This window comes from Pithys albifrons, chromosome 15 (assembly GCF_047495875.1).
Source record: "Pithys albifrons albifrons isolate INPA30051 chromosome 15, PitAlb_v1, whole genome shotgun sequence".
NCBI classification, from domain to species: domain Eukaryota; kingdom Metazoa; phylum Chordata; class Aves; order Passeriformes; family Thamnophilidae; genus Pithys; species Pithys albifrons.
The window spans coordinates 5,303,708-5,328,831 of NC_092472.1; the positions used below are offsets into that span (position 1 = coordinate 5,303,708).

The 25,124-nt window shown below is 41.0% G+C and overlaps 1 protein-coding gene across 2 annotated transcripts in view; it reads left to right on the forward strand.

Annotated features, from left to right (window-relative positions):
* The window catches only part of SLIT3 (slit guidance ligand 3), a 495,956-nt gene that overhangs the window by 313,125 nt on the left and 157,707 nt on the right, over positions 1-25,124 (forward strand). For both annotated transcript variants that reach the window (XM_071569998.1, XM_071569999.1), the window contains 3 exons: positions 4,917-5,058; positions 19,271-19,342; positions 24,538-24,609. In XM_071569998.1, coding sequence (XP_071426099.1) covers positions 4,917-5,058; positions 19,271-19,342; positions 24,538-24,609 — 286 coding nt within the window. The remainder of the gene's footprint in view (positions 1-4,916; positions 5,059-19,270; positions 19,343-24,537; positions 24,610-25,124) is intronic.

The window sequence follows — 25,124 nt, forward strand, 5'->3', positions numbered from 1 at the left end:
GTGTGCCCAAATGTACATTTATACTGGGCTGCAGACACCTGTCAGGAGCAACACGTCTGTTTTAGGTGCCTCTTGGAGTTTGTACCACTAGAAATGCAGTGCAAACTACAGCCCATGCAAGAGGAATTGATTTCAGATGTCCCAGCATTGTCAGAATTTTCCATGGGTTATTTAATTAAACCCAAAAAGGTCATACCATGTCCGTGGATCTGCAATACTTGTAGTGTTTTGTTTATTGATCACTAATTTCATGTCTGGTGTACTTAAAACGATGTAAACTCAGCACAGATTTTTAACCACTAAGTCCTGTCAGATTTGTCTTTATATCCGTTAATATTTTTTGCAATTAACTAATGTTTTGGTGGTAGAAAAGAACTGCTGCAAAGGCAACTGGATAGGTGAGGAGGTAATAAAACACACTACTTAGTGTGCTGTAATTGAGTGTCAGTGGAAATGAGATTATTGAGTTTATTTAGTAATTGCAAAATTTATTTTAGATGTCTATGACATTTAAGCTGTTCATTTATACACCATAACCCTTCTATTCTGATAAGTGTAATATCAGTCTGTTTGCTGCTTTTAAAAGGCTAGAGGCTAATGAGAAGCTTATTTGCAAAAAGCATTTAATTTCTCTGCCAACTGCTGGGTCCTAAGTCTCTCCCCTCTTTCCTCTCTCCCCTAACCCACAGTCTGAGACTGAAATCAAGTGGTGCCAGATATTAATTACCATAATCATTGGCACTGTCGTTCCATTACATCAGGCACGAAAAGCACAGTAATTTCTGTTAAATCACATTCCTGTTTTAGCTTCCACATTTTGTTAGTGTTTTTCTTATGGCAAAATGTATAATTGAGTTGATGATTTTTATCTCTTAGAGAAAAATATAATTAACATGGTGAACTAGGGCTGCTGTGTATCAGAAAAGATCTGAAATGGCAACATGACAGATCATAAGAGCAATTTCACAAGGGAAATAATATAAATTGACTTGTCCATGGCCATTTCCCTTTGCTGCATCCACTCCATAAAGAGTTCACTGCACTTGTGGAGGACACAAAGAAATCCTGAAATAATTCTGTCTTTCCTGTGTCTTTACTTTTGAAGAAGTATTGGCAGCAAAACGAAAATTCATTTTTAGATTTCAAATACCTTTTCTTCAGAGGTTGTGTTGCCTTGGGGCCCTTGGTGTGTCTGTATGCTTATATTCTGCATACCTATGAAAGTCATACCCAGATTTTAATAACTTCATAGTCCTTAGACTACTTAGACTTGTTTTCTTGACCAGTCCTTTCTTCACCAGCTCTCCACAACTATACAAACATTAAACTGATTAAACTCTTGGATTTTTTTTTTTGCACTTTACTTCTCTAGGTCTGCTAACAAGAGATCCTAATTTAAGTGGAGCTGCTAAATCCAAATCAGATTTGAAATTCTGTTTATAACATTATTGAAGAAACATTTACCTTAATAGATGACTCTGTGTAAGAGCTGATGGAACATGTGCTAGATACCTGTTGAGTGTGTGTAATACATTACTTTGTTCTTTGCCAAGGAAAAACAAGACAAAGCATTTAAGAATAATGTCATTTGATCATTAAAGTTTTCAGAAATCTACAGACTAGGTCTAGTTTTGCTCATGAAGAAGAAAGAAGTTCCCCAGCTCTGAAGGGTGTGCCCGTGGTGCTTAGGGCTGTGATTTAGTGGTGGAACTGCAGTGCTGGGTTAGTGATCTTGGAGGTCTTCTCCAGCCTCACTGATTCTCTGATTCTCCTGTTGCTACCTGCCTTTTGTGCCAGGAATTCTGGTGTTTCTGCCTTTGCTCTTTCTTTTCAGGCTGTTTTCTCTATCTCCCTCCTTTCCTGCAGTTCCTGCAGTGCAGAGCACTCTGCAGTCCAGGCTCACACCTCCTGTGCAGGGGCTGAGCCACCTCACCGACTCTGCCAGTGTTGATTTAGATGCAGCAGAGTCAGGAAAAGACTCTTCAAACTCCACCTGGCAATACAGCAGCTTTTTTGATGCTTTGCCCTTACAAAAAGGGAGTGTATTACTGCTCCTCTAACCCACAGTGACATGTGACAGGGTTATAACTGTGCAAAATTCATTTCCTCCTGCTGCAAAGCCCCTTCAGAAAGCACATCAGATGCGTGATGATAAAGGATGTGTAGATTTGACCTTGCTGCCAACTTCGTGCCTCCCAGAGAGCAACGATTGCTTGGGAGTGTTTCTTCCCAGTTGGATAATTTCTCCCTATCCCTAAAAGCTTGGAGTAGCTCGTTTGCACTTCACTTCTCCTTTGTTTCATAGCACCACAAGGGAGGCAGGCAAAGAGAAAATGTAAAATGTTGGTGATCAAGTCCTAAGAACAAACCTCTTGTTCTTAAACATAACAGAGGGCTGTGCACGTTTTGAGTCAATACAAACTACTTTTGGGAGCAGTCACAGTTAAAATCTTCCAGAAACCTTAGACTTGCCTTGGGTTGGCAGAGCTGGCCATGCCGTTGCAGCAGAGATCTGTTAATTTTCCAGGGGTTGTATTCATGGACAATGATGCCCTGCATTTCCATGGCCAGGAGCAGACCCAGCAGAGCTGCTGGTCCTGCCTGTTACACATGCACATGTTTAACTGGGGAAATAGTTTTTTCTTGTTTAGTTCAAATAGCTACCACTTAAATACTGTATTAAATGCATGGCAACATGTATAGACTATGTTAAGACAGTAATAAGATTTTGAAACAGGACAAGTCAAAGTTCAGATTGCCTGATAAATATGCATTTGTTTCCTTGGACCAAATTCATATGGATTTAGATTTTAATTACATTATTGAATTATTTTTTGCAGTAGATTTTTGCCCAGATGATTCTTCGGGGTGACATTGAAACCAGTTCTGTGTTCAGATGAAAGACTTTTGGTGGTAAACTCCTTATCTGCAAACGTCCCAGTGGTTGGGAAGTGGACTACAAATGAGACAGGGTATTTTAGCAAAGAAAAGGATCATTAGGATCACCTCATGGTGAAAGCAGCTGCCCACTCTCACAAAGAATGCATTTGACTCCTGCCCATGCTGAAAATTTCCTGTGAGCCCCATTTTTTCCTAGTTGGTCACTGCCTCTGAAAATCTAATTTCTGGATGCCTGAATTGGAGTTCTGAGGCCTGACCTGCCAAAATGCAGTCACTCACGGCTCTGATTAGCAGCAGTGAAAGTTATATTTTAAACTCATGCAGTGCTTTGAAACCCACAGTTTTCTCCTGCTGTCCTGACAGAAAGTCAGGTGGTGACCCAATAAAAATATTTCAAACCCAGTGCTTGAGTTTGGCAACATTTCACACACAGTTGAAATGGTGATCTTATCCTGTAAGTTGGTAGTGAATTTTAATATAAGGCAGTTCTGTCATCCCAGGTTACAGAATAATATTTAAAGGGGATGACAGTTTTCCTGAACTCAAGGAAATTCAGACAAACTGCAATGAATTCCCATCAGAATTTGATACCTTTCTGATGGAAGGCATGATTTTGCAGTAATTGTCTTTTCCTTTCCAGCAGGGCTCCCTCTCAAGTGTAAAGTCAATCTGTAGAAGTTTTCAGTTGATGCCTTTTCAGACTGTATCTGCCTTTCAAAATAATGATACTTAGAGGTGCCACAGAATGTCTTTCCAATGGTGACTTTTCTGCTCAAGGCTTTGAAAACAGGAACGTGTATCTGGCTGTGCAAACTGACATTGCTGTGCATAGTTAAGGGCTAAACTGAGCAGCTATGGAGGCATAAATCAAGAGGGAAAGTTTATAAGAGTGTTTCAATTTTATAACATTCTATTTGTCATAATGAAGATTGGGTTGCATGTTGATGCAAAGAAATGGTTTTTTTTACTTTTTATCACTCATAGTTATAATTCATAAAGTATCTATCATGGATCTTTGCCAAGACAAATCTAAGCATGTACATGAATTCATTTTTCCAAAGAAAAGGCCAATCTGTTATGATTTTTGTCTCTTCTTACCAGCACAAGTCTTCACTTTTAGCCCTCTGTGCCTCAACATAAAGATTCTTGAGGTTTCTTGTGTTACATGTACTTTGGAAATATCACTTGCTATAAATAAACCAATAACTGCTACATCTTGATAACCTCAATTAGCATAGCAAGCCCATTTTATCTATGGCTAAGTGTATGCATATATCAAAACTACCAATGTAACAATCATAACCATTTGAGTAAAATTGACATAATTGCTACAGTTTCAAAAGAACTTAATGACGTTTAATTAAACCTGAATCTAATGAATCGACTAAAATGTATATAGAGCAATGTCCTCATGCTACACCTCTGCTCTGTGAGAAGCTTTGTGTCTCTCGGTGGTACTACCACCTTAAGCAAGGGTTGGAAGGTTTGAACTCATATATTTCTAAATTCTTTTTGTGTTTCTATTAACTGCATTGTCTAATCTTGAAAAAACTAGCTTTATATTTCCAGCCTTATGCCATAATATGTTACCTCATTTCAAAAACATAAGTCATCGTTGATGACAGTCTTCTCTCAGTATGCAAAAACACTCCAGAAGTGTTTGTGTAAGGGAAACTTCTAAGCACAGATAACTTTTGGAAATACTACTTGATCCCAAGGCTTAATTTCAAAATCTTTGAATAAATTGATACAGCTGATCACAGAGGAGTCCAAAGAACTGTTCCTGAAGGAAAGCGATTGATAGAGTGGAGACTGAGGAGGGATAAGAGCACAATAAACTTTTACACATTTTCTCTGTCATTGATTTGTAGCACATTATAGTCACTGAATCCAAATAAATTATTACTTTATGCAGTGAAAGGATCAGGAAGACTCAGAGCCTGGTGTATTTGGTTGTTAAAATCTCAGCTGATGATTTTGTAAAATGAACATTGAATGTTTTTGTTGTGTCTCAGGTTCCCCCTCCGAGCCTCCCTCGTGCAGCGCCAGTTCCATCAGCTGCCCATCCGCCTGCACCTGCAGCAACAACGTCGTGGATTGTCGGGGAAGGGGCTTAACAGAAATCCCAGCTAACCTGCCAGAGGACATTTGGGAGATGTAAGTGCCAGTGTAATGCATTCTTTTCCATGGCTCTCCATTTCTATTCCACGTCTTGGCCTCCTGCCTGGAAGAAAGGCACGTGTTTTGAAAGCTGTTCTGTTATCAGGTATAGAGTAGTTGTTCTCTTTGCTTTTGTTCTTTTCATCTAAGGGCTCCAACCAGGCTTTAATGTAATTGAAGATATTGTTTGATGTTGCCCTACCTGAAGTTCTTGGTGTATTAAGTTCAGATTGTGTTTACACCTCACAAACCTGAAATTACAGTTCTGTAGTCAGTAAAAGAAAATACACAGTCCTTTTTTATTTCTAGTCAGTGATTTCCCCAGGAGATGGAGGGACATCTTGTTAGCTTGGTAGAATGCATTTATAATGAATTAGGATGTGAGAGCACATTGTCCCTCCTGATTTTACCTTCTATTTCTTGTCTTCCACATTTTTTTATTCCCAGTTCTGGTAACAGTTTTGTGACTTGTGTGGTGAAATGAGATGGTAGTTTTACAGACTTATTTGTCTTTACTACCTTTAGGAATTGCAATCTTCTATTTCTGTGTCCATGACTTCATACTACTGAGGTCCTGAAATACTGTTACATTAAACCAGTTTGCTTTTGGTTGGTCTGTAGGGAATGGAGATCAATTCTTTTCCTATTTAGGGGCTTGTTGTACAGTTTCCTGACATCCAGCCAGTTTTCACAGTCTGCACAGTGTGAACTCAAATATTTGCATGGTCACTGGACTCATCAGTGTCTTGTTGCTGTAGAAATACTGCTATGTGGCAAAATTTACTATGATAAAGCATAAATTCCAGGGATGGGGCAGCCACAGCTTCTCTGGGGAACCTGTGCCAGGCCCTCACCACCCTCACAGGGAAGGATTTTGCCCTAATATCCCATCTAATATCCCTGCCCTCTGTCAGTTTAAAGCCATCCCTGCTTGTTCTGTCACTCCAGGCCATGGTTCAAAGTCCCTCTCCAATTCTCTTGGAGCCTCTTTAGGCATTGGAAGGGACTCTCAGGTCTCCCTGGAGCCTTCTCTTCTCCAGGTGAACACTGCCAGCTCTCCCAGCCTGGCTCCAGGGCAGAGGGGCTCCAGCCCTCTTACTGTCTTTGTGGCCTCCTCTGGACTGGCTCCAGCAGGTCCCTATCCTGATGCTCTGAGCTCCTGACTGGAGTCCCACGGGAGAGGAGCAGAGGGGCAGGATCCCCTCCTCCAGCCTGCTTTGGATGCAGCCCAGGGTGCAGTTCTGAGCCACAGCCACTCAATGCTGGGTCATGTTGAGCTCCTGGCCAACAAATACCCCCAAGTCCTTCTCCTCGGGACTGCTCTCAATCCATTCTCCATCCAGCCTGTTTGTGCTTGGGGTGCCCTGACCCTGGTGCAGGGCCTTGCACTTGGCCATGTTGGCCTTCATGATGTTTGCACAGACCCACCTCTCCAGCCTCTCAGGGTCCCTCTGGATGGCATCCTGGCCCTCCACATCACCCCCAGGTTTGCCATCTTGGTCATTGGCCAACCTGCTGAGGGTGCACTCCATTCCAGTGTCCATATCAGCAAAGACGTTATACAGGGTTGGTCCCACTACTGACTTCAGGGAATGCTGAATTCAACTACATTTTCTATTTCTCCTTAACTATTTCTTTGTAAGCCAAGTGGTATCTGACAAGAGCTCTTGACTGACAAACTGTTCAGCAAAAGTGAAACTCACAGCTGTCGCTCTAACACAGTTATTAAAGGTGAACAGTATTTCACTCTGTTTTGGTATTAATTAAAGATCTTTTATTCAGTCTTCCCACCTTTCTTCATTAGCATGGAGAGGCAGAACCTTCTCTGACAAAGCTGCCAACAAGTCCTAAAACTGTTTATGTTGATAAAATGCTGTCACAAAAAAAGGCAACTCACTTGTCATGGGACATAAAACAAGAATCATATGACACTAATTTTCCCTTGCTGCTGACCTCTGCCACATGTAACTTAGAAGTCTGTTGTGTTGCTCTGTTACTCCTTTCCTCAAGGTGAAGATCTTCATTTCAAGAACGTTTATGAAATAAAAAATTTAGGAAAGCTAGAAATCTCTATCCCAGACTTGGTTTTTTCATAATTTCATAAAGTAGGTAGCAAGAATGTACAGAATGCAATTCATTTTTTTCATAAAGCTTCTCGTTCAGTGGGGAGCTGACATCAGCAGCCAAATTGACTGAGGAAAAATGAGTTACAAGAAATTGAAGCTGAGGAATACAGTCTGTGTGCTGAATGCTGTAAAAGATTCTCTGCTTACGAAGTGGTTCTCTTGTGCTTTGCAGTGGAGAAATGAACAGTGCGTGTTATAGAGAAACACATGAGAATAAGCACAGAGAAGTTTTGCATGAATACTTGGATGAAAACAAAAGTCATTAAGCACCTGGAGTCATTCACTGACAAAGAAATACCAAAACAAACATGGCTTGGTGGTTTGCTGGAAGTGAATATAGGCATTTCACTACATTGGAACAGCATCTACAATAAAAGGAGAAGTTGCATTTATTTAGAAAGGGTGAGAGAAAATACATGCAAGGCAAATAGGGAACACAGTGTGAATGCAGCATGGACTTGACCTTTCAGAGATATAAGGAAGGAGGGATGACCAAGTAGTCAGAGACAGTCTCCAAAGAATCTGATTTCCTGCTCAGACTTGATTGCAGCCTTGCAGCCAGTGCCTGTCAGACTGACTGACAGCTCAGCCCGTGGAGACAGCAAAGCCAGGCTACAGTAGAGACCTGTTAAACCCAAAGCTACCAGCTGTGCCTGTGACAGTCACTGCCCTGCAGTTTGCGGGAACTTGGAAGGGTGTTGTGAGAAACACAAGTGTGGCTTTCCCTCAGTCTGTGGTCTGGGCTGCTCTTGGCTCAGGACAGGGTTGGATGGGGCTGAGCTCTGGCACTACTGCTGGGTCTGTGCCAGGGAAAGGACAGTATTTGCTTCAAGGTGCTGCCTGTCAGGTTCCTTTGATGCCTCCTAGTACTGGAGAGGGATCAGTAACTCCCTATTAATTTTTTCCTCTCTCACTACTCTTTGCCCTTTCTCAACAATGAAGTTTTCATGCTGTTTGTCTCAGACTGATATACTCATTTTTTATTTATCCCCTCAAGCAAGAATGTATTTTAGGATATGAATTCTGGACAGCTTTTTTTCTGAGAATTTTATACACCTTAAAACAGTAGTACAGGGACTACCACTCCTGCCTTTGAGTTTCATAAAGGTGCAAGACCTTCCTGAGTGAAAGCAGGACACAGCCCCTCACAGCCTGCCCCTCCTGCTCCTGGCTAGTCCAGAGGGTGCTTGTCCTGTGGTGCCTGAAGGTGCCAGATCAGCAACCACTGGCACTGGGCACTGCCTTCCTGAAGGATCTTCAGGTTGTTTAAAAGAAGGATTTAATTAATTGCAAATGCAAAAGGTTGGATTGTGGTTGGGACAGATGCCTGAGAGAATAAAACCTAGCTGGGCTCAGTATGGAAACTGCTGGGAAAAGAAGGCTGAACTCAAATGGGGAATAAACATATGAGGAGAAGGATTGGGAACAAAGGGAATTGAGACAGGTTGAGCAAAGTGCTGTTGAGTCTGAGAAAGTGATGAGTAGTTGGTCATAAGGCCTGAGATGGCTCTGCAGGATGAGCTGTGGGAATGTGACAGGAGGGCAAGGACACTGGAGCTGGGCAGGCTGTGTGGCCAGGACAGGGGGATGCAGGCAGAGATGGAGCCAAGGAGTCTCTTCCCACCAGAAAGCACATGTGTCTTCCAGAGCCTCCCTGCCTTGTTGCCAAGTACTGGGGAAACACAACAATTCATGTGTCTGTCCCTGTGCACTAGTGACTATCTGGGCAGAGATTACCTGTTAAACTACACAGGGATTTCCTGCTTTCAGTGCTGCTATTCCAGTTCGACAGCACTGCAGAGGTCTGGATCTCATACTTTTGTTACTCATGAATTTCCTTGTGATGGAATTAGTTAATTCAGCTTTTGGTTATGAATGAAATATTAAATTATATATAAATTAAATGTATTATTTTTTTAAAAGTTAAAGAAAAGCTAAAAAATGCCAAAATTAATTTTTTTAGCTGAAATCCTCATTTGGAACTTTTAGTATATATTTGTTTTGTCATCCACTGTAACAACAGCATAGTCTCATGTTGCTATTAAAAGCCTGGAATGATTCTTTGTTGTCTAGGGATGCATCATGGATGTATAATGAGGGAGCCTGGGTGTATAGGGTCTGTTTACTTGTTGCAGAAACAGGAAAATTGTAAAATGGGGGCTGTGGGGAAGATCATCTCATGAATGCTGTTCAGGGAGTGGGTTGTGGCTCTTCCTGCCCTGGTTTTATTAATTGATTCTGGGCGAGTGACTCACACAAGCTTTTCCTGGGTGGTCATTGGTGGTGCAGTCCTGGGGCTGGGGCTGCCTCAGCTGAGCCATTCCCGAGTGCTGAGGACTCACAGCTGTGGCAGGAGGCAGTGGGAGCTGTGCTGTGACACTGTGCTGGGCAGTGCTAATCACTCTGAAAAGCCCAGTCTCCATCATCTGCAGGCTTAGAAAGCAAACTCCAGAATCTATGAGATATCCTTAGGTCTTGAAAGTGATCTTAGATCATACTTGGGCTTTTTCATCTTAAGTTTGCTGTATTACTGTTACTCAACCTGTCCCATGCTCTCTGTCTGCTGAGATTTAGAGAAATGTAATTATATGAAGAAAGAGTAATCCTGGATAGGATGGGTGTGAATCAGACCCGAGGACTGCTTGGTGAGGTGCTGATGTAATTGCTCCAGACAGAGTAAAGAGGCTGTCAGTCCCTCAAGGAAAAGTGCTGCTTAGGTGAGATCATCCCCACAGCTTGGTCTGACAGCTGGGCAGAGCAAACTGGGATGGCAGCGCTTCCACCAGCACCCAGGTGTGGCTTAAGGTCAGTTTAGTCACTTGTTCTGTATTGCTTTAGTTCCTCATTCTCACTGGTCAGTGCTGAATTGAGGACTCATTTTTGTAGGTGTTCCTCATTCTCACTGGTGATTGCTGAACTGGGGACTCATATTTTTGTAGGTGTTCCTCATTCTCACTGGTGATTGCTGAATTGAGGACTCATATTTTTGTAGGTGTGAGTGGTGCATGGTTCTGGTGCATAATTTTAAAAAATTCTAGAGTTTGAGCACACAGGAAGAATCTAACGTGGTTTTCCTCGTGCTTCTGAGCAAAATGAGCACAAACCTAATTGTCTGCAAGACAACCACTTTGAAATGTAATGATCTCCTTGTCCTTACTGTAATGAATGTGCTTTCCTGACAGATTTAATAGAGAGCTGCTGCCAGGAGGGTACCCCTGTGCTGGGCAGTGCTGCAGACAGAGCTGCAGACAGACAGGTTTGCTGGGATTGTTGTTGCAAAGGTTGTCTCAGAAAGAAATCACCTGCTCTGTTCTTTAATACCTGTAGGATTGTGCTTTTCAGGAGAGCTGGAACTTCAGCTATGAATCTTCATGGAGCTTTAGTGATGTGAGGAAGGTGATGAGCTATTTCTGGGCATTTAAATTACTGGCATATTCAAAGTGAATTTTCCACCAATTAAAATAAAGTCAGACAAGTTATTATAAAAAAATTGAGCACTGGTAACTATTTATTATAATAAGAATATTTCTGTTTTCAATAAATTATAAATTGTGCTATAACACTTTTGTGTTTATTAACATTTGACTGTGAAGTTCTCAACTTCTTAAAAGGCAAGATTTTTTTCTTTCATCAATATATAGAAATTGTAAACCTCATGGATAAAGGAATGACAGTTTTGCATGTAACACTTTTTTTTTCCTCCTAAAAGAAAAATTATAATAATTTTCCCAGGCTTCCAGTAAATACTCCAGCTGAAGCCAGCACAGTATTTTTGAACACTGTAGTAAATGTTCAATAATTGCCTCTGGTGGCAAGTTCTCTGGCTGGGGAATCAGGTTGGCTCCTGTAGTTGAATCATATAATATGATTTTCATTCACTGCTGTAAATTGGCTCTGGACAGCTTCACATGTCAAACTTGACTACTATTTTCTGGCTCTCACTGGGCAAACTGTGTCAGTCACTCCTTGCATTCAATAGAGGCTTCTGTTGTTGGGCCAAAAATATGTAGAAAATGTTCTATGAGGTCAAGACACAAAAATAATAAAGAAATAATAAATAAAATATTTTAGATTGAGAGTCAGTGGAGAAAATATAAATATACAGAAAACGATAAGAATAAAGGTGATTTCTGTGCTGAGACAGATTAAGGAAAATAGAAAGCTGTGTTTCAGAAACAAGCAGTAACAGCAGGGAATTTGTGCTGAGAGATCAAGGCAGGGCTTATTCTTACAACTTCACTTTCCTTTCTAAAGTTCAGTGTAACTAATGTCATCTGTAGACACAAGAATGTGGTTTTATTTTGATAAATCTAGATTGCCTACACATGATAATTTCCATTTTGGCTGTATCATTTTTTTACCCTTTTCACTACTCTGTGAGATTTCTTCTAAAAATGTTATGAACAGGTTAATCTACTCAGGCAAGCTGTGTAGGAGTAAATTTCCCAGGTTTGTAGGCTTGAGATTGTCTTGGGTTTTGGTTTGGGTGTATTTTGGGGTATTTATCTTTTGCGTGTATGTATGTTCTCTATTCCCCACAGGCAGCACTTCAGTTCGGTAGGAACATAAATTAATAATTATTAATAAAATGAATTTTATAACCAAAAAGGCCTATATCTTTTATCTAATACAAATCTCACTGCAAAGCTCCTGTGTTGCCAAGCAAAATAAAGAGATTGTAATGTATAATGAGTAAATACATCCTTAAAGCCAATTATGAAGGGCAGAAGCAATCACAGAAAATGAAATAGGGAGCATAAAATTTTAACTTTGAAATAAAATATACTAATCAGATTTTTTACTGGATGAAAGACTAATTGTCTTTTGGCTTACATGTGTTTGCCTGTTTATGCTGCTTTTAAAAATTAGGAAAGTATTTGAAGAAAGTTTATAGTCAAATGTCAGAATCTGCTTTGTTGACAAAATATTGCAGGTGGCAGAAATTCAACTACCAGAAAGCTGTTTAATTTTTCTACTCATTTCTGTTGTTCTGCCTTTTCTTTGTCGGTATTTGTAAATGTTTAATAAAAGCAGATGTTACAGAATATATAGTAAGTTAGATTACAAATTAAACAATTACTTATTTCTCAGTTAATTTTCTTCTGCTTCCACTAAGTCTAAAGGTGTATTTTTGTGCTATAACTTGATAAATATATTGCAAACCAACTTGAAATCCTCAGATCCCTGAGCTACTTATGGCATTGTGAAAAGACTTGCAAAGTGATCTGGGCTGGAAGTTTCTTGAAGTAATTGGAAGCCAATAGAGGGTGGTCAGCACTGACCTACTTGAGCACTAATTAAATAATAATGTGACATGTTAAGGGGTTAGTCTTTCAGGGGACCTCACAGAGCAGGAACGTGTTCTCAGGAAAGCAAACATTCGGAGTTTGGTTTGTTAAAACCCCTTCCTACTGCTTTACATTCATGAAATGTAACCATAGGTGAGGGATTGCTTTCCCACAGGCCCTGTAGAAACCATCTTTCTCCCAAATATGACTTCAAGCTTCAGGAAAAAAAAGTGAAAAACAAACCAAAACCGACCCTCCAAAAACCAATAAAAATAATTAACAAGAGAAAGTGCTCAGCAGAGGTCTAAGGCTGAGTCAGGCTCAGAGCAGATGCTGTGTTGTTGAAGTGAACACAAGAACCTCATCCTCTATGTAGCACCCTGTGGAATGAGCTCTTTGGAGATTTCTGAACTGGAATCACTGGGTTGGAACTGGAATCACTGGGTTGGAACTGGAATCACAGGGTGCCATAAAAATCCAGGAGTGGGATCCATGTGGCTGCTGTACCACAACATCTTGGAAACACAACCAGGTGAACTGGTGTGTGCTGGTTGAACAGGGGGTTTAACTGGGCTGCATTTTGGCAGCAGGGAGCTGGAAACTGCCAAAGCTTTCCAGCCTAAGTACTCTCTTCCCTGGATTTGTCTTCGCAGCCATAGGCTGTATACAGGTCAAATTCTTCCTGTAAACCCTGATCCCAAGTCCAGTGACCCCATAAAGTCTGCTGAGATGGGAAATGACCTGTCTAGTCTAGAGTAAGAGCAGGGTGGCATTATTTTGTATTCTAGCCCAAAACAGCTTCTGTTTAACCTCTAACACCCTCCCTGTGATGGCTCTGGAGCTCACCTGGAGTCCCTGCTCTTCTCTCTGTGCCCAGCCCACAGCAGTTGGTGCAGTCTTGGCATTGCAGTGAGAGGGGGCTCAGGGATGCACCCTCAGCCTGAGGAGGAAGCAAGGAAATTACATGAATGAGGCTGACAGGGGATATAACAATGAGAGGTTGTCAGAAGGGCAGAAAATTCTGACCAGAAACGTGCAGTATCACAGTGGTAGATGGAGAAACCTTGAGGTTTGGCAGTATAATGCTGCATTCTGGTGTTTGTGTGGTTAGAGATACATTGCAGTGATGTCAAAAAGTGTTTTGCAAAATACCAGTCTAGGGATTTCTCTGGTGTCTTCCTGTGTGTCTGGACTGCACTTAGTGCAAAATTAACATGTTAGGACAGAGCTGATGGACTCCTAATGCAACTGCCATTACAAATTCAGCATTTACCAGCTGATCCCTCACCAAATGCTTGGCTACAGAGTTGTGTCAGCTGAAACTGGATTCACTGGGGCATGTTACAAGATCCAATATCCACTAGCACTACTTTTAAATGAACAAGAAACATATCAAAACATCTGGTTTCATTTTGAAAGATGTCTTATGGTGAGCAGAATTATCTGTGTGACTTCTTGGGTAGATTTATGTTGACAAGTCACTTCATTGTTGGTAGGATTTTGTCTATTGAATATCTGCCCTCAGGTGAGTTGTTAAGGCAGGAGCTCAACAGCTGAACCCTGAAAATCAGCGCCAAAGTATGAAGGGAAACTCTAGTTGTCACCTTGTATTAATATAGGTGGATGGTTTACTGGCTCTCAGCTCCCCAGTTCCTAAGGCAGACTCAATGAGAGGGATTTATTAATTTTATTTGGAAGTCATTCAGGTACTGTGATGAAAGGCAGCACTATAAAAGTTTTGGAGGACCACATGTGTTTAGGGTTTTTATAGAGGTGGTGCAGTCTCTGGCTGGGGCAGAGATTGAAGACTTTAATTCTTAAAATAAGCAGTAAGAACAGACATTTAAAATGCTGAATGTGCTGCCATCCCAAAGCTCTGTATTTTCTACCTTAGGACTGAGGGACAAGAGGCACAACGGGCTGTTCCTTTGGATACAGGTCCATAAACACTTTCTGAAGCAGCAGGACTGCAGGGTTTTTGCCTTGCACAGCACCTGGGCTGGGGTTTAAGGGGCAGTGACTGGGGCTTCTGCTGTTTTGCTGCTGAATGAGCCACAGGCTCTGACTGTAAGTGCAGGGCAGGATTCCTCCCTTCCTTCCCAACAAGGATGCCTCCTATCCAGGGCTGTCTTTGGGTCCATACTTCAGTGCAGCTCCCCAAACCTGGTGTGCATGGTAGGAATAAAGCTTGTATTTCAAAGGAAGAGGCAAGAAAGGCATCAGGACAGGGATCAGATCCAGTTTGTATTTGTAGTAAGAAGACCAAATTTTAAGTATGATTTCTTCATCTTAAATACTGAAAATGTATCTCTGGACTTCTTCATCAGAATCAAAAAAAAATGAAGATATGAAGTCCAAAATATGAGATGAAATCATGGTCCAAGCAGGTTTTTATAATCCAATGCTTTTCAGCCCTTGGCAATGAGGAGCAGTATCTCTTGATTGTTAATGTGCTCTAGAAATTTCCTCCCACTTAATACAAACAGTTCTCCCCGGGTCTCTCACTGTGGTGGATGTGCATTCCCCTAAACAGTCCTTAACCAGTTCCCTGCAAGTCGCTGCTTCCAAGACAGGAGGAAAGCGAGGGGTTTGCCCTTCCCAAGCACCTGCAGGCAGGCTGTGTGTGCCCTGCCAGGTAATGATCCTGCTCCCGGTTCTGCTGCGCCCCGATCTCCCCGTGCCTTTTGGCTCTCTCGGGGATTGCTGTGGTTCTGGGCTGTGCCCCGGCCGGGGTGCGGGGACCGACCGATGTGGCTCAGCCTTCTGCGTCCCGGCAGCGCGGCCGTGGCTGCCAATGCAGGGGGACGTCTGGGACACGTGTCAGGCAGCAGCTCGGTGACACTGTTAATAGAGCGTGGCTGTCTCATTTGTAGGCTCTATTCATCTGACAGCTGAGAATTATCAGCACTGATGCTTCGCTCCCTCTCTTTCTCCGAGGTAGCGATTTGTCTGTGTTATGGGGAGGTGAGCTTGACAAAACATTCCACATTAGCAGCCGAGCCAGTGTTTGAAATGGGAAAATTGCTAGCAAACTGCTCCATTAGAGACCCAAATAACAAATTCTTTCTTTCCCTCAACGAAGGGGAGATAGTTAAGGGCCAAATTAGTGCGTCTGTCTCCCCACTCTGCAGGGGGAATCACTCTTCAAGACAAATGGCTTCGTCACTCCTGAGCCCTCGTTCAGCAGAGCTTTTTCTCCTTTGTGTTGCCATCCTGGGCTGAGCAGTGCAAGGCACCACGTGAGGAGGTGATGAAAAGATTTGCACCTCAGTGAACTTTGAGATGGATTAGCATGGGAACTGGAGTGCTTATTCTTTACTCTGGGATAGTTTTTCATCTTTAACTGCATGGTTTCCCACTGTTTGTTTTGGAGTTTTTTTCTTTGACATGTTTACCTTTTGCTCTCATTGCTGCAAAGTCATTTAAAAGAGAGTGGGAAGAAGGACTTTACCCTGTCTAACAGTATGTTGTTACAGGAAAAATGTATCTGAATCCATTGGGTCCTCATACTTTCCAATCTCTGATAATATATTAGAGAAGAGAAAGGAAATTGTTCTTGTCCTTTGATGTTGTTGTCAAAGACTCTAAACTGAAGCTTGGAGAGGCAGACAGAGCATTGCTGGGTGTCAAAGGGGGGACACGCTTCAGTTCAGCTCAGCACTCAGCTGGCAGCAGGAGACATGGCACAGGGAAACTGGGAACTCAGCAGAGGAACAAAAGCTGCTGGGAGTTTCAGCACGGCCAATTTGTTACACCAGTTTTGGGAATTCTACTTGTCGAGTCTTTTAAGTACATCTGAGTATGAAATACCCAAGGAGAATAGGGACAAAGTTATTGAGCTGTAAGGAATCTTAATTGTGGGGGGTAGCAGTTTAAATGATCAAAATATGTAGCCTTTTAGGACTGTGTATCTTGTACACATTTCCCATATGTATTGTAAAATTATTTAGTAGTATATTCTGCTAATACTCCAAAAAGATGAACTCTCTGATGCTGCTCTGCACTAGCACAGATGGTTTTATAGTGTATGACAGCACTCCATAGTATGTAGGGATAGACCATGAAAAACACAATTTACCAAAGGTCTTGTTCTAGGTAAACTAGGTAATTTTCTCTGAAATAAAATGTGGCTGTAAAATTTAGATTAGCTTTTTGTTTTTTGGAGGACAAAAATGCCAGCACAAGGTAAGGACTGTGTTTTTGACTTTATTTCAAAGATGCCACCTCTAACAGCAGTTTCCCATTATACCATGAACAGCACTGGTTTATAATTAAGCCTTCATCACCCTGGAATTGCCAACACCCCTCCTGGCAGAACCTCGTGTTTCTTGAGAGTTCTAATCCTCTCCTGTCCTTGACATGTCATTTATGAGCTCAGATGAGGTGAAAGCACAAAGTATTAATACAAGCAATGTGTTTTCTGCTGTTTGAGTTGTGTAAGTGCATTGTGTTTTTCAGGCTGTGCCTGCCAATCTGTAATTAAAACATGTGCTTATTTAATGCAGCGCTGTATTTAATGCTGCAGGATTGGCTCTGGTTGTGCCCAAACTGGAGCCCACCTGCAAACAGAGCCTGATGGAGCTGCCTCTGCCTCCCTGGTGGCATCTGCAAGATGTAGTGCACTGAGCAGGATGTGTTCTCTGTAGTCTTTTGTCCTTCATTTACAAAGAACTTCATGAAATAAAAAAAAACCCAAATGTAAGGTCCAAGTGAAAATATAGCAGCAGATGACAACAGCCTTGTCCATCTATTTTTGTACAGGCCATCTGCTCCAAATTTTTTGGAAGGGGTGAAGAGTTCAGTAGGTAGTTTCAGAAGGCATCTGTCCCAAGAAGTCCTGTTTCTGTCTTCCTTTCCACCTTTCTAGAAATTTCTTGGTGTTATTTTTTGTTTGGTTGGTTTGGGGTTTTTTTGCAATTTTTTATTCCAATTTTGGATTTTTTCCACCCTGGGTAGGGAGAAATTCTCTGTATATTTCCATCCTTTAACACTAAAATTTCCTTGGAACTCTAAGTGATTATAAAAAGGGCCATGTTCCCCCCCATTTTATATTTGAGTTTCCCTGTGTGCAGGATGTGTGAATCCCCACTTTCCATCCACAGGGAATCAGGCAGGCATGGCCCTCTTTTGTTCCTAGAAGTGTCTGCACAGAAATCCTTGGGAGGAGTTAAACACGGGACTGGCAGGCTGACAAAAAGCCTCTATGGGCAGAGTGTGTGTACTGCTAATTCTGGTGACAAACACCCAACAATAGTGGTGTGCTGGAGCTTGCAGCAATTTGCATTTCACTGTGGACTTGCCAGAAATGAAGTGTGTTATATTTAGACCAAGGGGAAGGGAAATCTCAGACACTAATTCAAATCACAAAACCAGGAGTCGAATTAACTCCGATCACAACCTTTAAAACAGACTGCCACAGAAATAAAAGAGGGCATGCACGTTGGCTGTGCAAGTTGACTGTGCAAATATCACAATATTTGAGACTCAAATGGCTTCTCAGAGTATAACTGAGCTGGCAAATTATCTTGTGTTCAAGGGGATTCTTTCTTTTGTCTATGGAGGCACAGATAGCTGTGCAATAGAGAGATGATGGGCCTTACACGTTTTCTCTACATTATTCCCAAGTCCTTTACAAACCTTGATTTATTTCTCCCTTCTCCCATTTCATTTTATCTCCATTCCTGGTTCTGAAATTTTTTCTTCCCTCTGCAATGCTGCAGCAGCTCTAAATGACTAGAGTGCCTCATTCCATCATTCCAGGATGTTTTTGTATTTCAATTCCATTTCCAACCACAGATTTTTTACTATTTAAACTCTTTCTTTTTATGACACTTTTGGGAAAAAATACACAAGATTTGAATAATAAGTAAGAACAAGGGAAAATCACGTATTGCTCTCAGCTCCAAGTCTGTAGAATTTTAGCTACCCTGGTCATTGGAATTTGTGTTATGGGGATCCACTTCTACATTTCTAATTGAGATGAACATTTAGAGTTCATCTGAGGAGAAGTTATTCTTTTTAGCAGGAATTTGGGGAACTTGCTGACAATTGAAAGTACTTCTGGGAAGGAAGAGAAATTAATCTTAGTGGTTGCTGTATGTGGTATCTAAAAGCTGCTTACATTTTATGTTAGTGAGACATGCATTTATGATACTTCATAAAGGATACCTCTTTCAAACCAAACCTTAGAAATAAAACCAGCAGCATTTTCATGGAGTCTGGACCATATTTTAGAAAGCCTTCAGTGTTTGGTAGTTAAAATATTAAGATGCTGTTCTTTTCTGTAGTGCTTTAACCTAAAATTTCTCCCTTCTCTTAAAAATCTGGACTCATCTTCCAGTGAATTCACTTGAGTTTTTAGCGTGTTCCCACAGATTGTTGCTCCTGAATTGTTCTGATAGTGTTATTAATCTGCTTATCAAGCTGTCACAACACAGCTTAGCTTTTAGTTCAGATAACTACATTCTATTTACAAAACTTAGTCAAAGAAAGCATCTGCATCTTTTATTTTCTGCTTTAACTTTAAAACATACATATTGTTACTCATTAATTCCACGAGCCTTAAAGGTGCAGTTTCTCTAACCTGTGACTTTCGTGCAATCAAAGAGATTGTTACATTTTCTAAGTTATTTTCTCAGCATTTTCTCCATTTAGTGGATTTCGAAACAAGAAATGTGTTTTGCATAAAACTCTGTAAAATTGTTTTATGCTTATATAAAATTTGCTGTCGTGTTCAATGTGATTCCTGTCCTATAGCTGTGTAGTTAACATGTATATTGCTTTGTTTGTTTTCAGACGTTTGGAACAAAACCTCATCAAAATCATTCCCCCTGGAGCTTTCACCCAGTACAAGAAGCTTAAGAGAATGTAAGTTTTAATAAGACCAACATGCAAGAGCAATCATGAATCTTCTAGCTTCGAGTTCAGCATCTTTATTTCAGAAACATATTGGCAACTCTATGTTGAAATCACTGGGGATTGCACAAATAATCTCCTCAAAGTGTAAGCAACAATGGAATTTGGTTCAGGATGCCTGACAGTGCATGAAATCCTTAATAATGCTTAATTTCACTTCCTATTATAAACTATGTGATCTAATTAGCTGTTAGTCTGTTCAAACTTCAAATCTGCTTCCTCAGAACAGATTTTAAGTTCTGGTTTTTTCTCCTTTGTTCTGATGTCTGTTTGTAGCAGTTCAGTGAAGTTGACCCCAGTTATAGCAGGAGGGAGAATTTTTTTTGCAGTGCCTTCAGTTGTCCTGATGTTGAAATGGTTTGACTGTTTACAAGAAAACAAAGAAATCTGCTGGAGCTTGTTTTCTCTGTTGCTCAATCACCACTAGATACCCAGACAATTATTTTTGTATTAGCTCTTGTGGTTTTTCTTTGGATTTTTTTTAAAAAAGTAATCCATTGGTGTGAGGGTAAAAGGACTGTATTTTCCAGTCCCAAGTTCCTAGAGCTGAGGAGCTGTAAATATGGATCTTAATATTTAACAGGTCAAATCATCAATCTTAGAGGGTCTCTATTCTTCTGTCTCCCTTTCAATATAGCTGTATGTATTTTTAAAGAAGTCCTGTATTGGAAAGTGAGGTGGTAATTTCAGTGAAAAATGACAGATCCCTTTTCAGTGACCTAACTTGTAACTTTTCCATTATTAAAATCACTACACAGTTCTTTCTAAGGTGTGACTAATTTTAGATTTTGGCAATGTTTTACCAGCCTTTCATTTGTCATGATTGGTGAACTCCAGCTTTATGGGAGTTGACCAGAAAAATGTTCTTCAGTGTGATGAGCTGCTCAACCCAATGCAGCAGTTCCTATGTGAGATGATTAATGGTAGGATTTCACAGCACAGTTCCATTGGCAAGTTGTGTTAACAGCTTTCTGGAGTATAATTGGCATACTCATTGAGGTCTGAACTCATCATTAAATAGTTAGTTATTGTGCCAGATGATCTGTGTCAAAGCTTAGTTAATGTAACAGCATTTTGGGGAAGAACTTGGGGTAGGTAGTTCTGCCCCAAGAACTACAGAATGGTTGCATCATGTCCCATAACAAACCTGGGACTGCAGAATGTCCCATAACATGATGTGTTGCCATTTGCCAACTGACCTGTCTCCCTGTTGAAGTTTTGGTCCTGCTGGGGGGTGGAGGTTTTAAATTGAGCAACAATTCTGTTACACATCATTTAATTGAGGATATTTGTTTCAGTATTTGAAGAGATTATTGACATTATCTTTTTAGTGTGCAAGATTCCCAGTACTGATAACACAAAAATATCCTTTGGTCAATAGACTATCCCTTAAAACAAAAGAATTATCCATTCCTTTCCTTTAGAGGAAGGACATGTTCAATATCCCTGAAGTCCTGAGCCTTTCTTCATTTCCGTCACTTTAATTTCAATGAGCAGTGCCATAGCATGAAGATTATCAATTTAATTAATGGATGCCCTGCTCAGGGCACAAACTAAGAACATTAATATGATTGTTGTTATTATTACCATGAACTATTATAATATTTTTATCTAATTCAGAAGATATTATTAGCATAACACCATAAATTGTATTTTTCTCCTTCGGGTGAATAAATATACAAGAATCTTACAGGTTACAGACTTCTCACTTGCAACACTCTCTGTGTTTTGATTGTTTATTTTTGAGTATTTTCTGCAATATTATGAAGTTTCCTTTTCTTGGCTAATTGGATAACTGAGATTAATTTTTAAGCAAGAGTTAATTGTCCAAGATCATCTTGATATGACTTGGTATTAATAGGTCAGGATGATAGCAGAGGATGTGTGTTAATTGAAGTGTTATAGTTTCGTGTAGCTGAAGTTTGCCCTTTAGAATGTCTCTTCAACAACTCCTAGGATGGGAGAGTTATTTTTGTAATTCAATTTTAGCAAAGGAGCTGAAATCTTTTGTGTCTTGGACTTAATTGCCCACATCTCCTCACACAATGGCATGAAGCTGAATGTGTCTGTATCTCTTCTGAGGAGGAAGACTTGGCACTTGTGGGGTTCAAATATGCAGTTGAATGATTTAATCTGGGCTGATGGTTGCCCTGATTTTGGGGTGGATATCACCCCAGTTCTGTGCTCTGTTACTCAAGGTCTGTAGAAGAGGCTCCAGGGGTTTGAAGGAGATACATCCCATCTCCAGAGGTAGAAGGTGTCATTATTGCATGAAGTACCCAAGCCCAGACAAGCCATTTTGAGTTAATTCACAGAGCAGTTGTGCTTGCAGCACAGCTCTGTTAACTTCTAGCTTACAAATTCAAAGTTTATGACATTATCTCCCATTCTGTCTCTGCTCTTCTGAGGCTTTTAACTAACAAGTTTGTAGAGCAAGACTAAGAGCCAAGTACACAGAATCACTTTGAAAGATGTTGTAACTCTGATGCTTGTAGTGGCATTTCATGTTGTCAGATTAATTTTACCACATATTAGCAGAAAACACATTGAGATTTCACAGACTCCCCAGTAGCTCTGTGGAATTGCTACTTTTGTTAAGCAGCTCCTAAACACTAAACCATATATGACATGGATTTTGCTGAGTTCTCTTGTCAAATGGGAACAGTCCATTTTACATGTTAGAGATAACCAAATAATCTGTTTCTAATAATGTTAGTCAACAAAGAGCATATTCATCCAATGCTATTAATAGTTTTTTGCATATGGCTGCATCTAAAAATAAATCTGTTTTGTTTCAAAACCTTTTACAGTCAAGACATTTGAGCCATACAGCTGCATGTTGCACAGTGACTTGCAGGGCATCCTTGCTCCCCTGGTGCAAATCAAACCCAGTTTCTGTCCCTAACTGGTTATTGGGCACAGCCACCTTCCAAGGTGGGTTCAACAGGCTTTGGAAAGATTTCTGCTGTGCTGTCAGAGGTGCAGGGAGACAAGTCTGAGGTGCCTCATGTATTCCCTGCCTGAGTGGAACCCTGGTATTTTATTACATTTCCAGTTGAAGAGCCACACTTCCCCTGAGTGATTCAGAGATACCCTAAGCTATGAAAATGAGCCTTATGTCACCTAAATTGTCTTTCAGAAACTCTGTATCTCTTTGTCTTCCTGTAAATTCAGCACAGAACGGGATATTCTTATCCAAGCAGCCAAACTAAGGCAAGAAAAATACAAAGACATAATTGAATCCCTTTCCCTCAGTCAAGTCAGGAGGAGATGGAGCCTCCTTATCCAGTAGCAGTGGAACTTGGCCCCTAATGGAAAGGAAATAATGTGTCTAATTATCTTCTAATGCTGATTGTAGTGCATCTGCATAAAATGAGTGAGTGTCATCGCCCAGCATGGCATTGCTGCACGTTCAGGCACCATTAGTTACACACTCATTAGTGCCCACACATGGGGAGAGGGGAGGGTGGGACTGGGGAAATGCAGCAACTCAGTAAAACAGGGCTGAGGGACTTGTTTCAAAAATGAGATGCCCCTTTCAGGTGCTTGTCATTGTTCAGCAAACCCATCTTCTCAGATGATTTTAATAGATTTTATTGCATTGCTCAATAAATAGATAGAACTGGTCCACATCAGACTTCTGCTTACTAGATAAAAGGCAGCAGTTGGTCTAAAAAAAATTCACAAAACCCTATATAAAAACAAATATTCATCCTTTCACTGTGACAAATTTGGCTGGTGTAAGTTGAGCTGAAGAACCAGAAACCTTCCATGAATGCTGGTAGGCAGGATGTTGTAAGAGAAAACAACAGTAGATTGCAGAGCAATTAGTCCATGAGCTTTATAAAATAATAAAATCTTATAAGGGAACAAACATCCTACTTTATGTGACTAGACTTGAAAACAATTAGAGGAATTAATTGTAATATTAACCAGCATGATTTGTAGCTCAAAACATGTATAGAATGGAAAACCTTTTCACTTTCTGATTCCTAAGTTCTTGTTCAAGTGGTGCTTACTTAGAGTCTACTTGGGCCCTGAGCAAGTGCCCCAGTGGAAATACCAGTGGAGATGTACATGAAATCCTGTATCACTGCAGCTCCAGCCCTCAGTGAAGAGCTCTGAGGTACTGACACAGCCTGATAGCAGCTGACAGGGAATGCAGAGAGGTGGCTGGAAGTTCTCTCAGCTAAGCACCTGGTTGGACTGATTGACAGAAAGTTTGGGTGGCAGTGACTGTCACAAAAAGGTCCTGAGCATCTGGGTAACAAGTGGAGTTACTTGGGCTCCATCTATAAAGATACTGTGGCATATTTTGTTGGTTCTGATTGGAATTGAAGGCTATTTTCCAATCCAGCAGCACACTTGCCTGGCAGATGACAGCAGGCTGTGCTGGATCCCACTCACAGCACAGCTGAAAGGGTGGAGTCTTGCTGGGCTCCCTGATGGGTCTGCAGCACCCTGGGTGTTCCCACGGTGCTGCTGGGCTTCAGAGCTCCACAATTGCCATTCAAGTGCTCAAGGGCTTTCCCCAGTGTCTGAAAACTCTGGGCAGACCTGCCAGTGCTGTGCCAACCCTCCTCTCAGCTGCTTCACCAAATGAAGGTCGTGGTGGAACTCTGCCAGGAAAACCCAGACCCCCCTGGTGCAGTGCCCAGCTCTTCAGTGACACTGGTGCCTGCTTTGGGATCAGTCAAGGGCTGGGCAGTCTGTATGACCCCCTGTATTTTTATAAAATTAGCCTTCCATGCCTGCATTTAAACATTCAAACAACCTTTATGCTTTGTCATGGGCTGCTGCTCCTTCTTGAGGGCCACCCCACAGTCTCAATGAGCTCTCCAGTACTAATGACTTTTTAGGATGGTTTTATCAACATTGCTGTTGTTCTTCAAAGCTCTTCATAAAAACCTTTGGTTTAATGTCCATAAAATGAAGGACCTTATTAAATGGGAGCTCTAGGCTTGTCAAACTTACTGATCCTTCCTGGAATTTGCCTATCTGTGCCCTAACATCATTTCTCTGAGATAATAGGATCTTTTACTTCTGTTTTTATATCAAGTGTGTTCTTCCAATAAACTACAGCTAAAATCTTTTCATCAAAGTCCTGTTTACAAATATTTTTTTTTAATCCTCCCTTCTCTTTACAGAGACATCAGCAAGAACCAAATAACTGACATTGCGCCTGATGCTTTCAAAGGCTTGAAATCTCTCATTTCATTGTAAGTACAAAATAGAACTGAATGGGCATTTGGGGAGAACTTGCATGTAAGAGGAATAAAAATGATAATGTGCTGTCTGGGGGAACATATGTTTCTGTGTGCAATTGCCAGCTTGTGTGAAGCATCTGATCTTTTGTAAATGAAGAATTGGTGATGAAGTTTAGGAGAGACTGTTTACAAGTCTCTAGTAAGCTCTTTTATAGATCAACACCCCCAAGGCTGCTGACTTGTTCACTTCTTCAGTCAGTGCACCAGTTGATCTTCATGTGCACCTGCAGTCTGGTCCATACACCCCTGCTCCTCATGGCACACAGAAACCTCAGCACAGCTCAGACAGTGTTTGGTGGTGTGGAGCACTTGGGGAAATAGTTCCACACTGAATTTTTGTGCTATGGTACAGAACTGAGATTGCACTGTTTTAGTTTGTTTCTTATGGTTGTTTTATTGGTTTTGTATTTTGGGTCTTTTTCCAAACTAGTTAGAGAAAAATCTAAGGTTGCAAGAAAATGTTTATG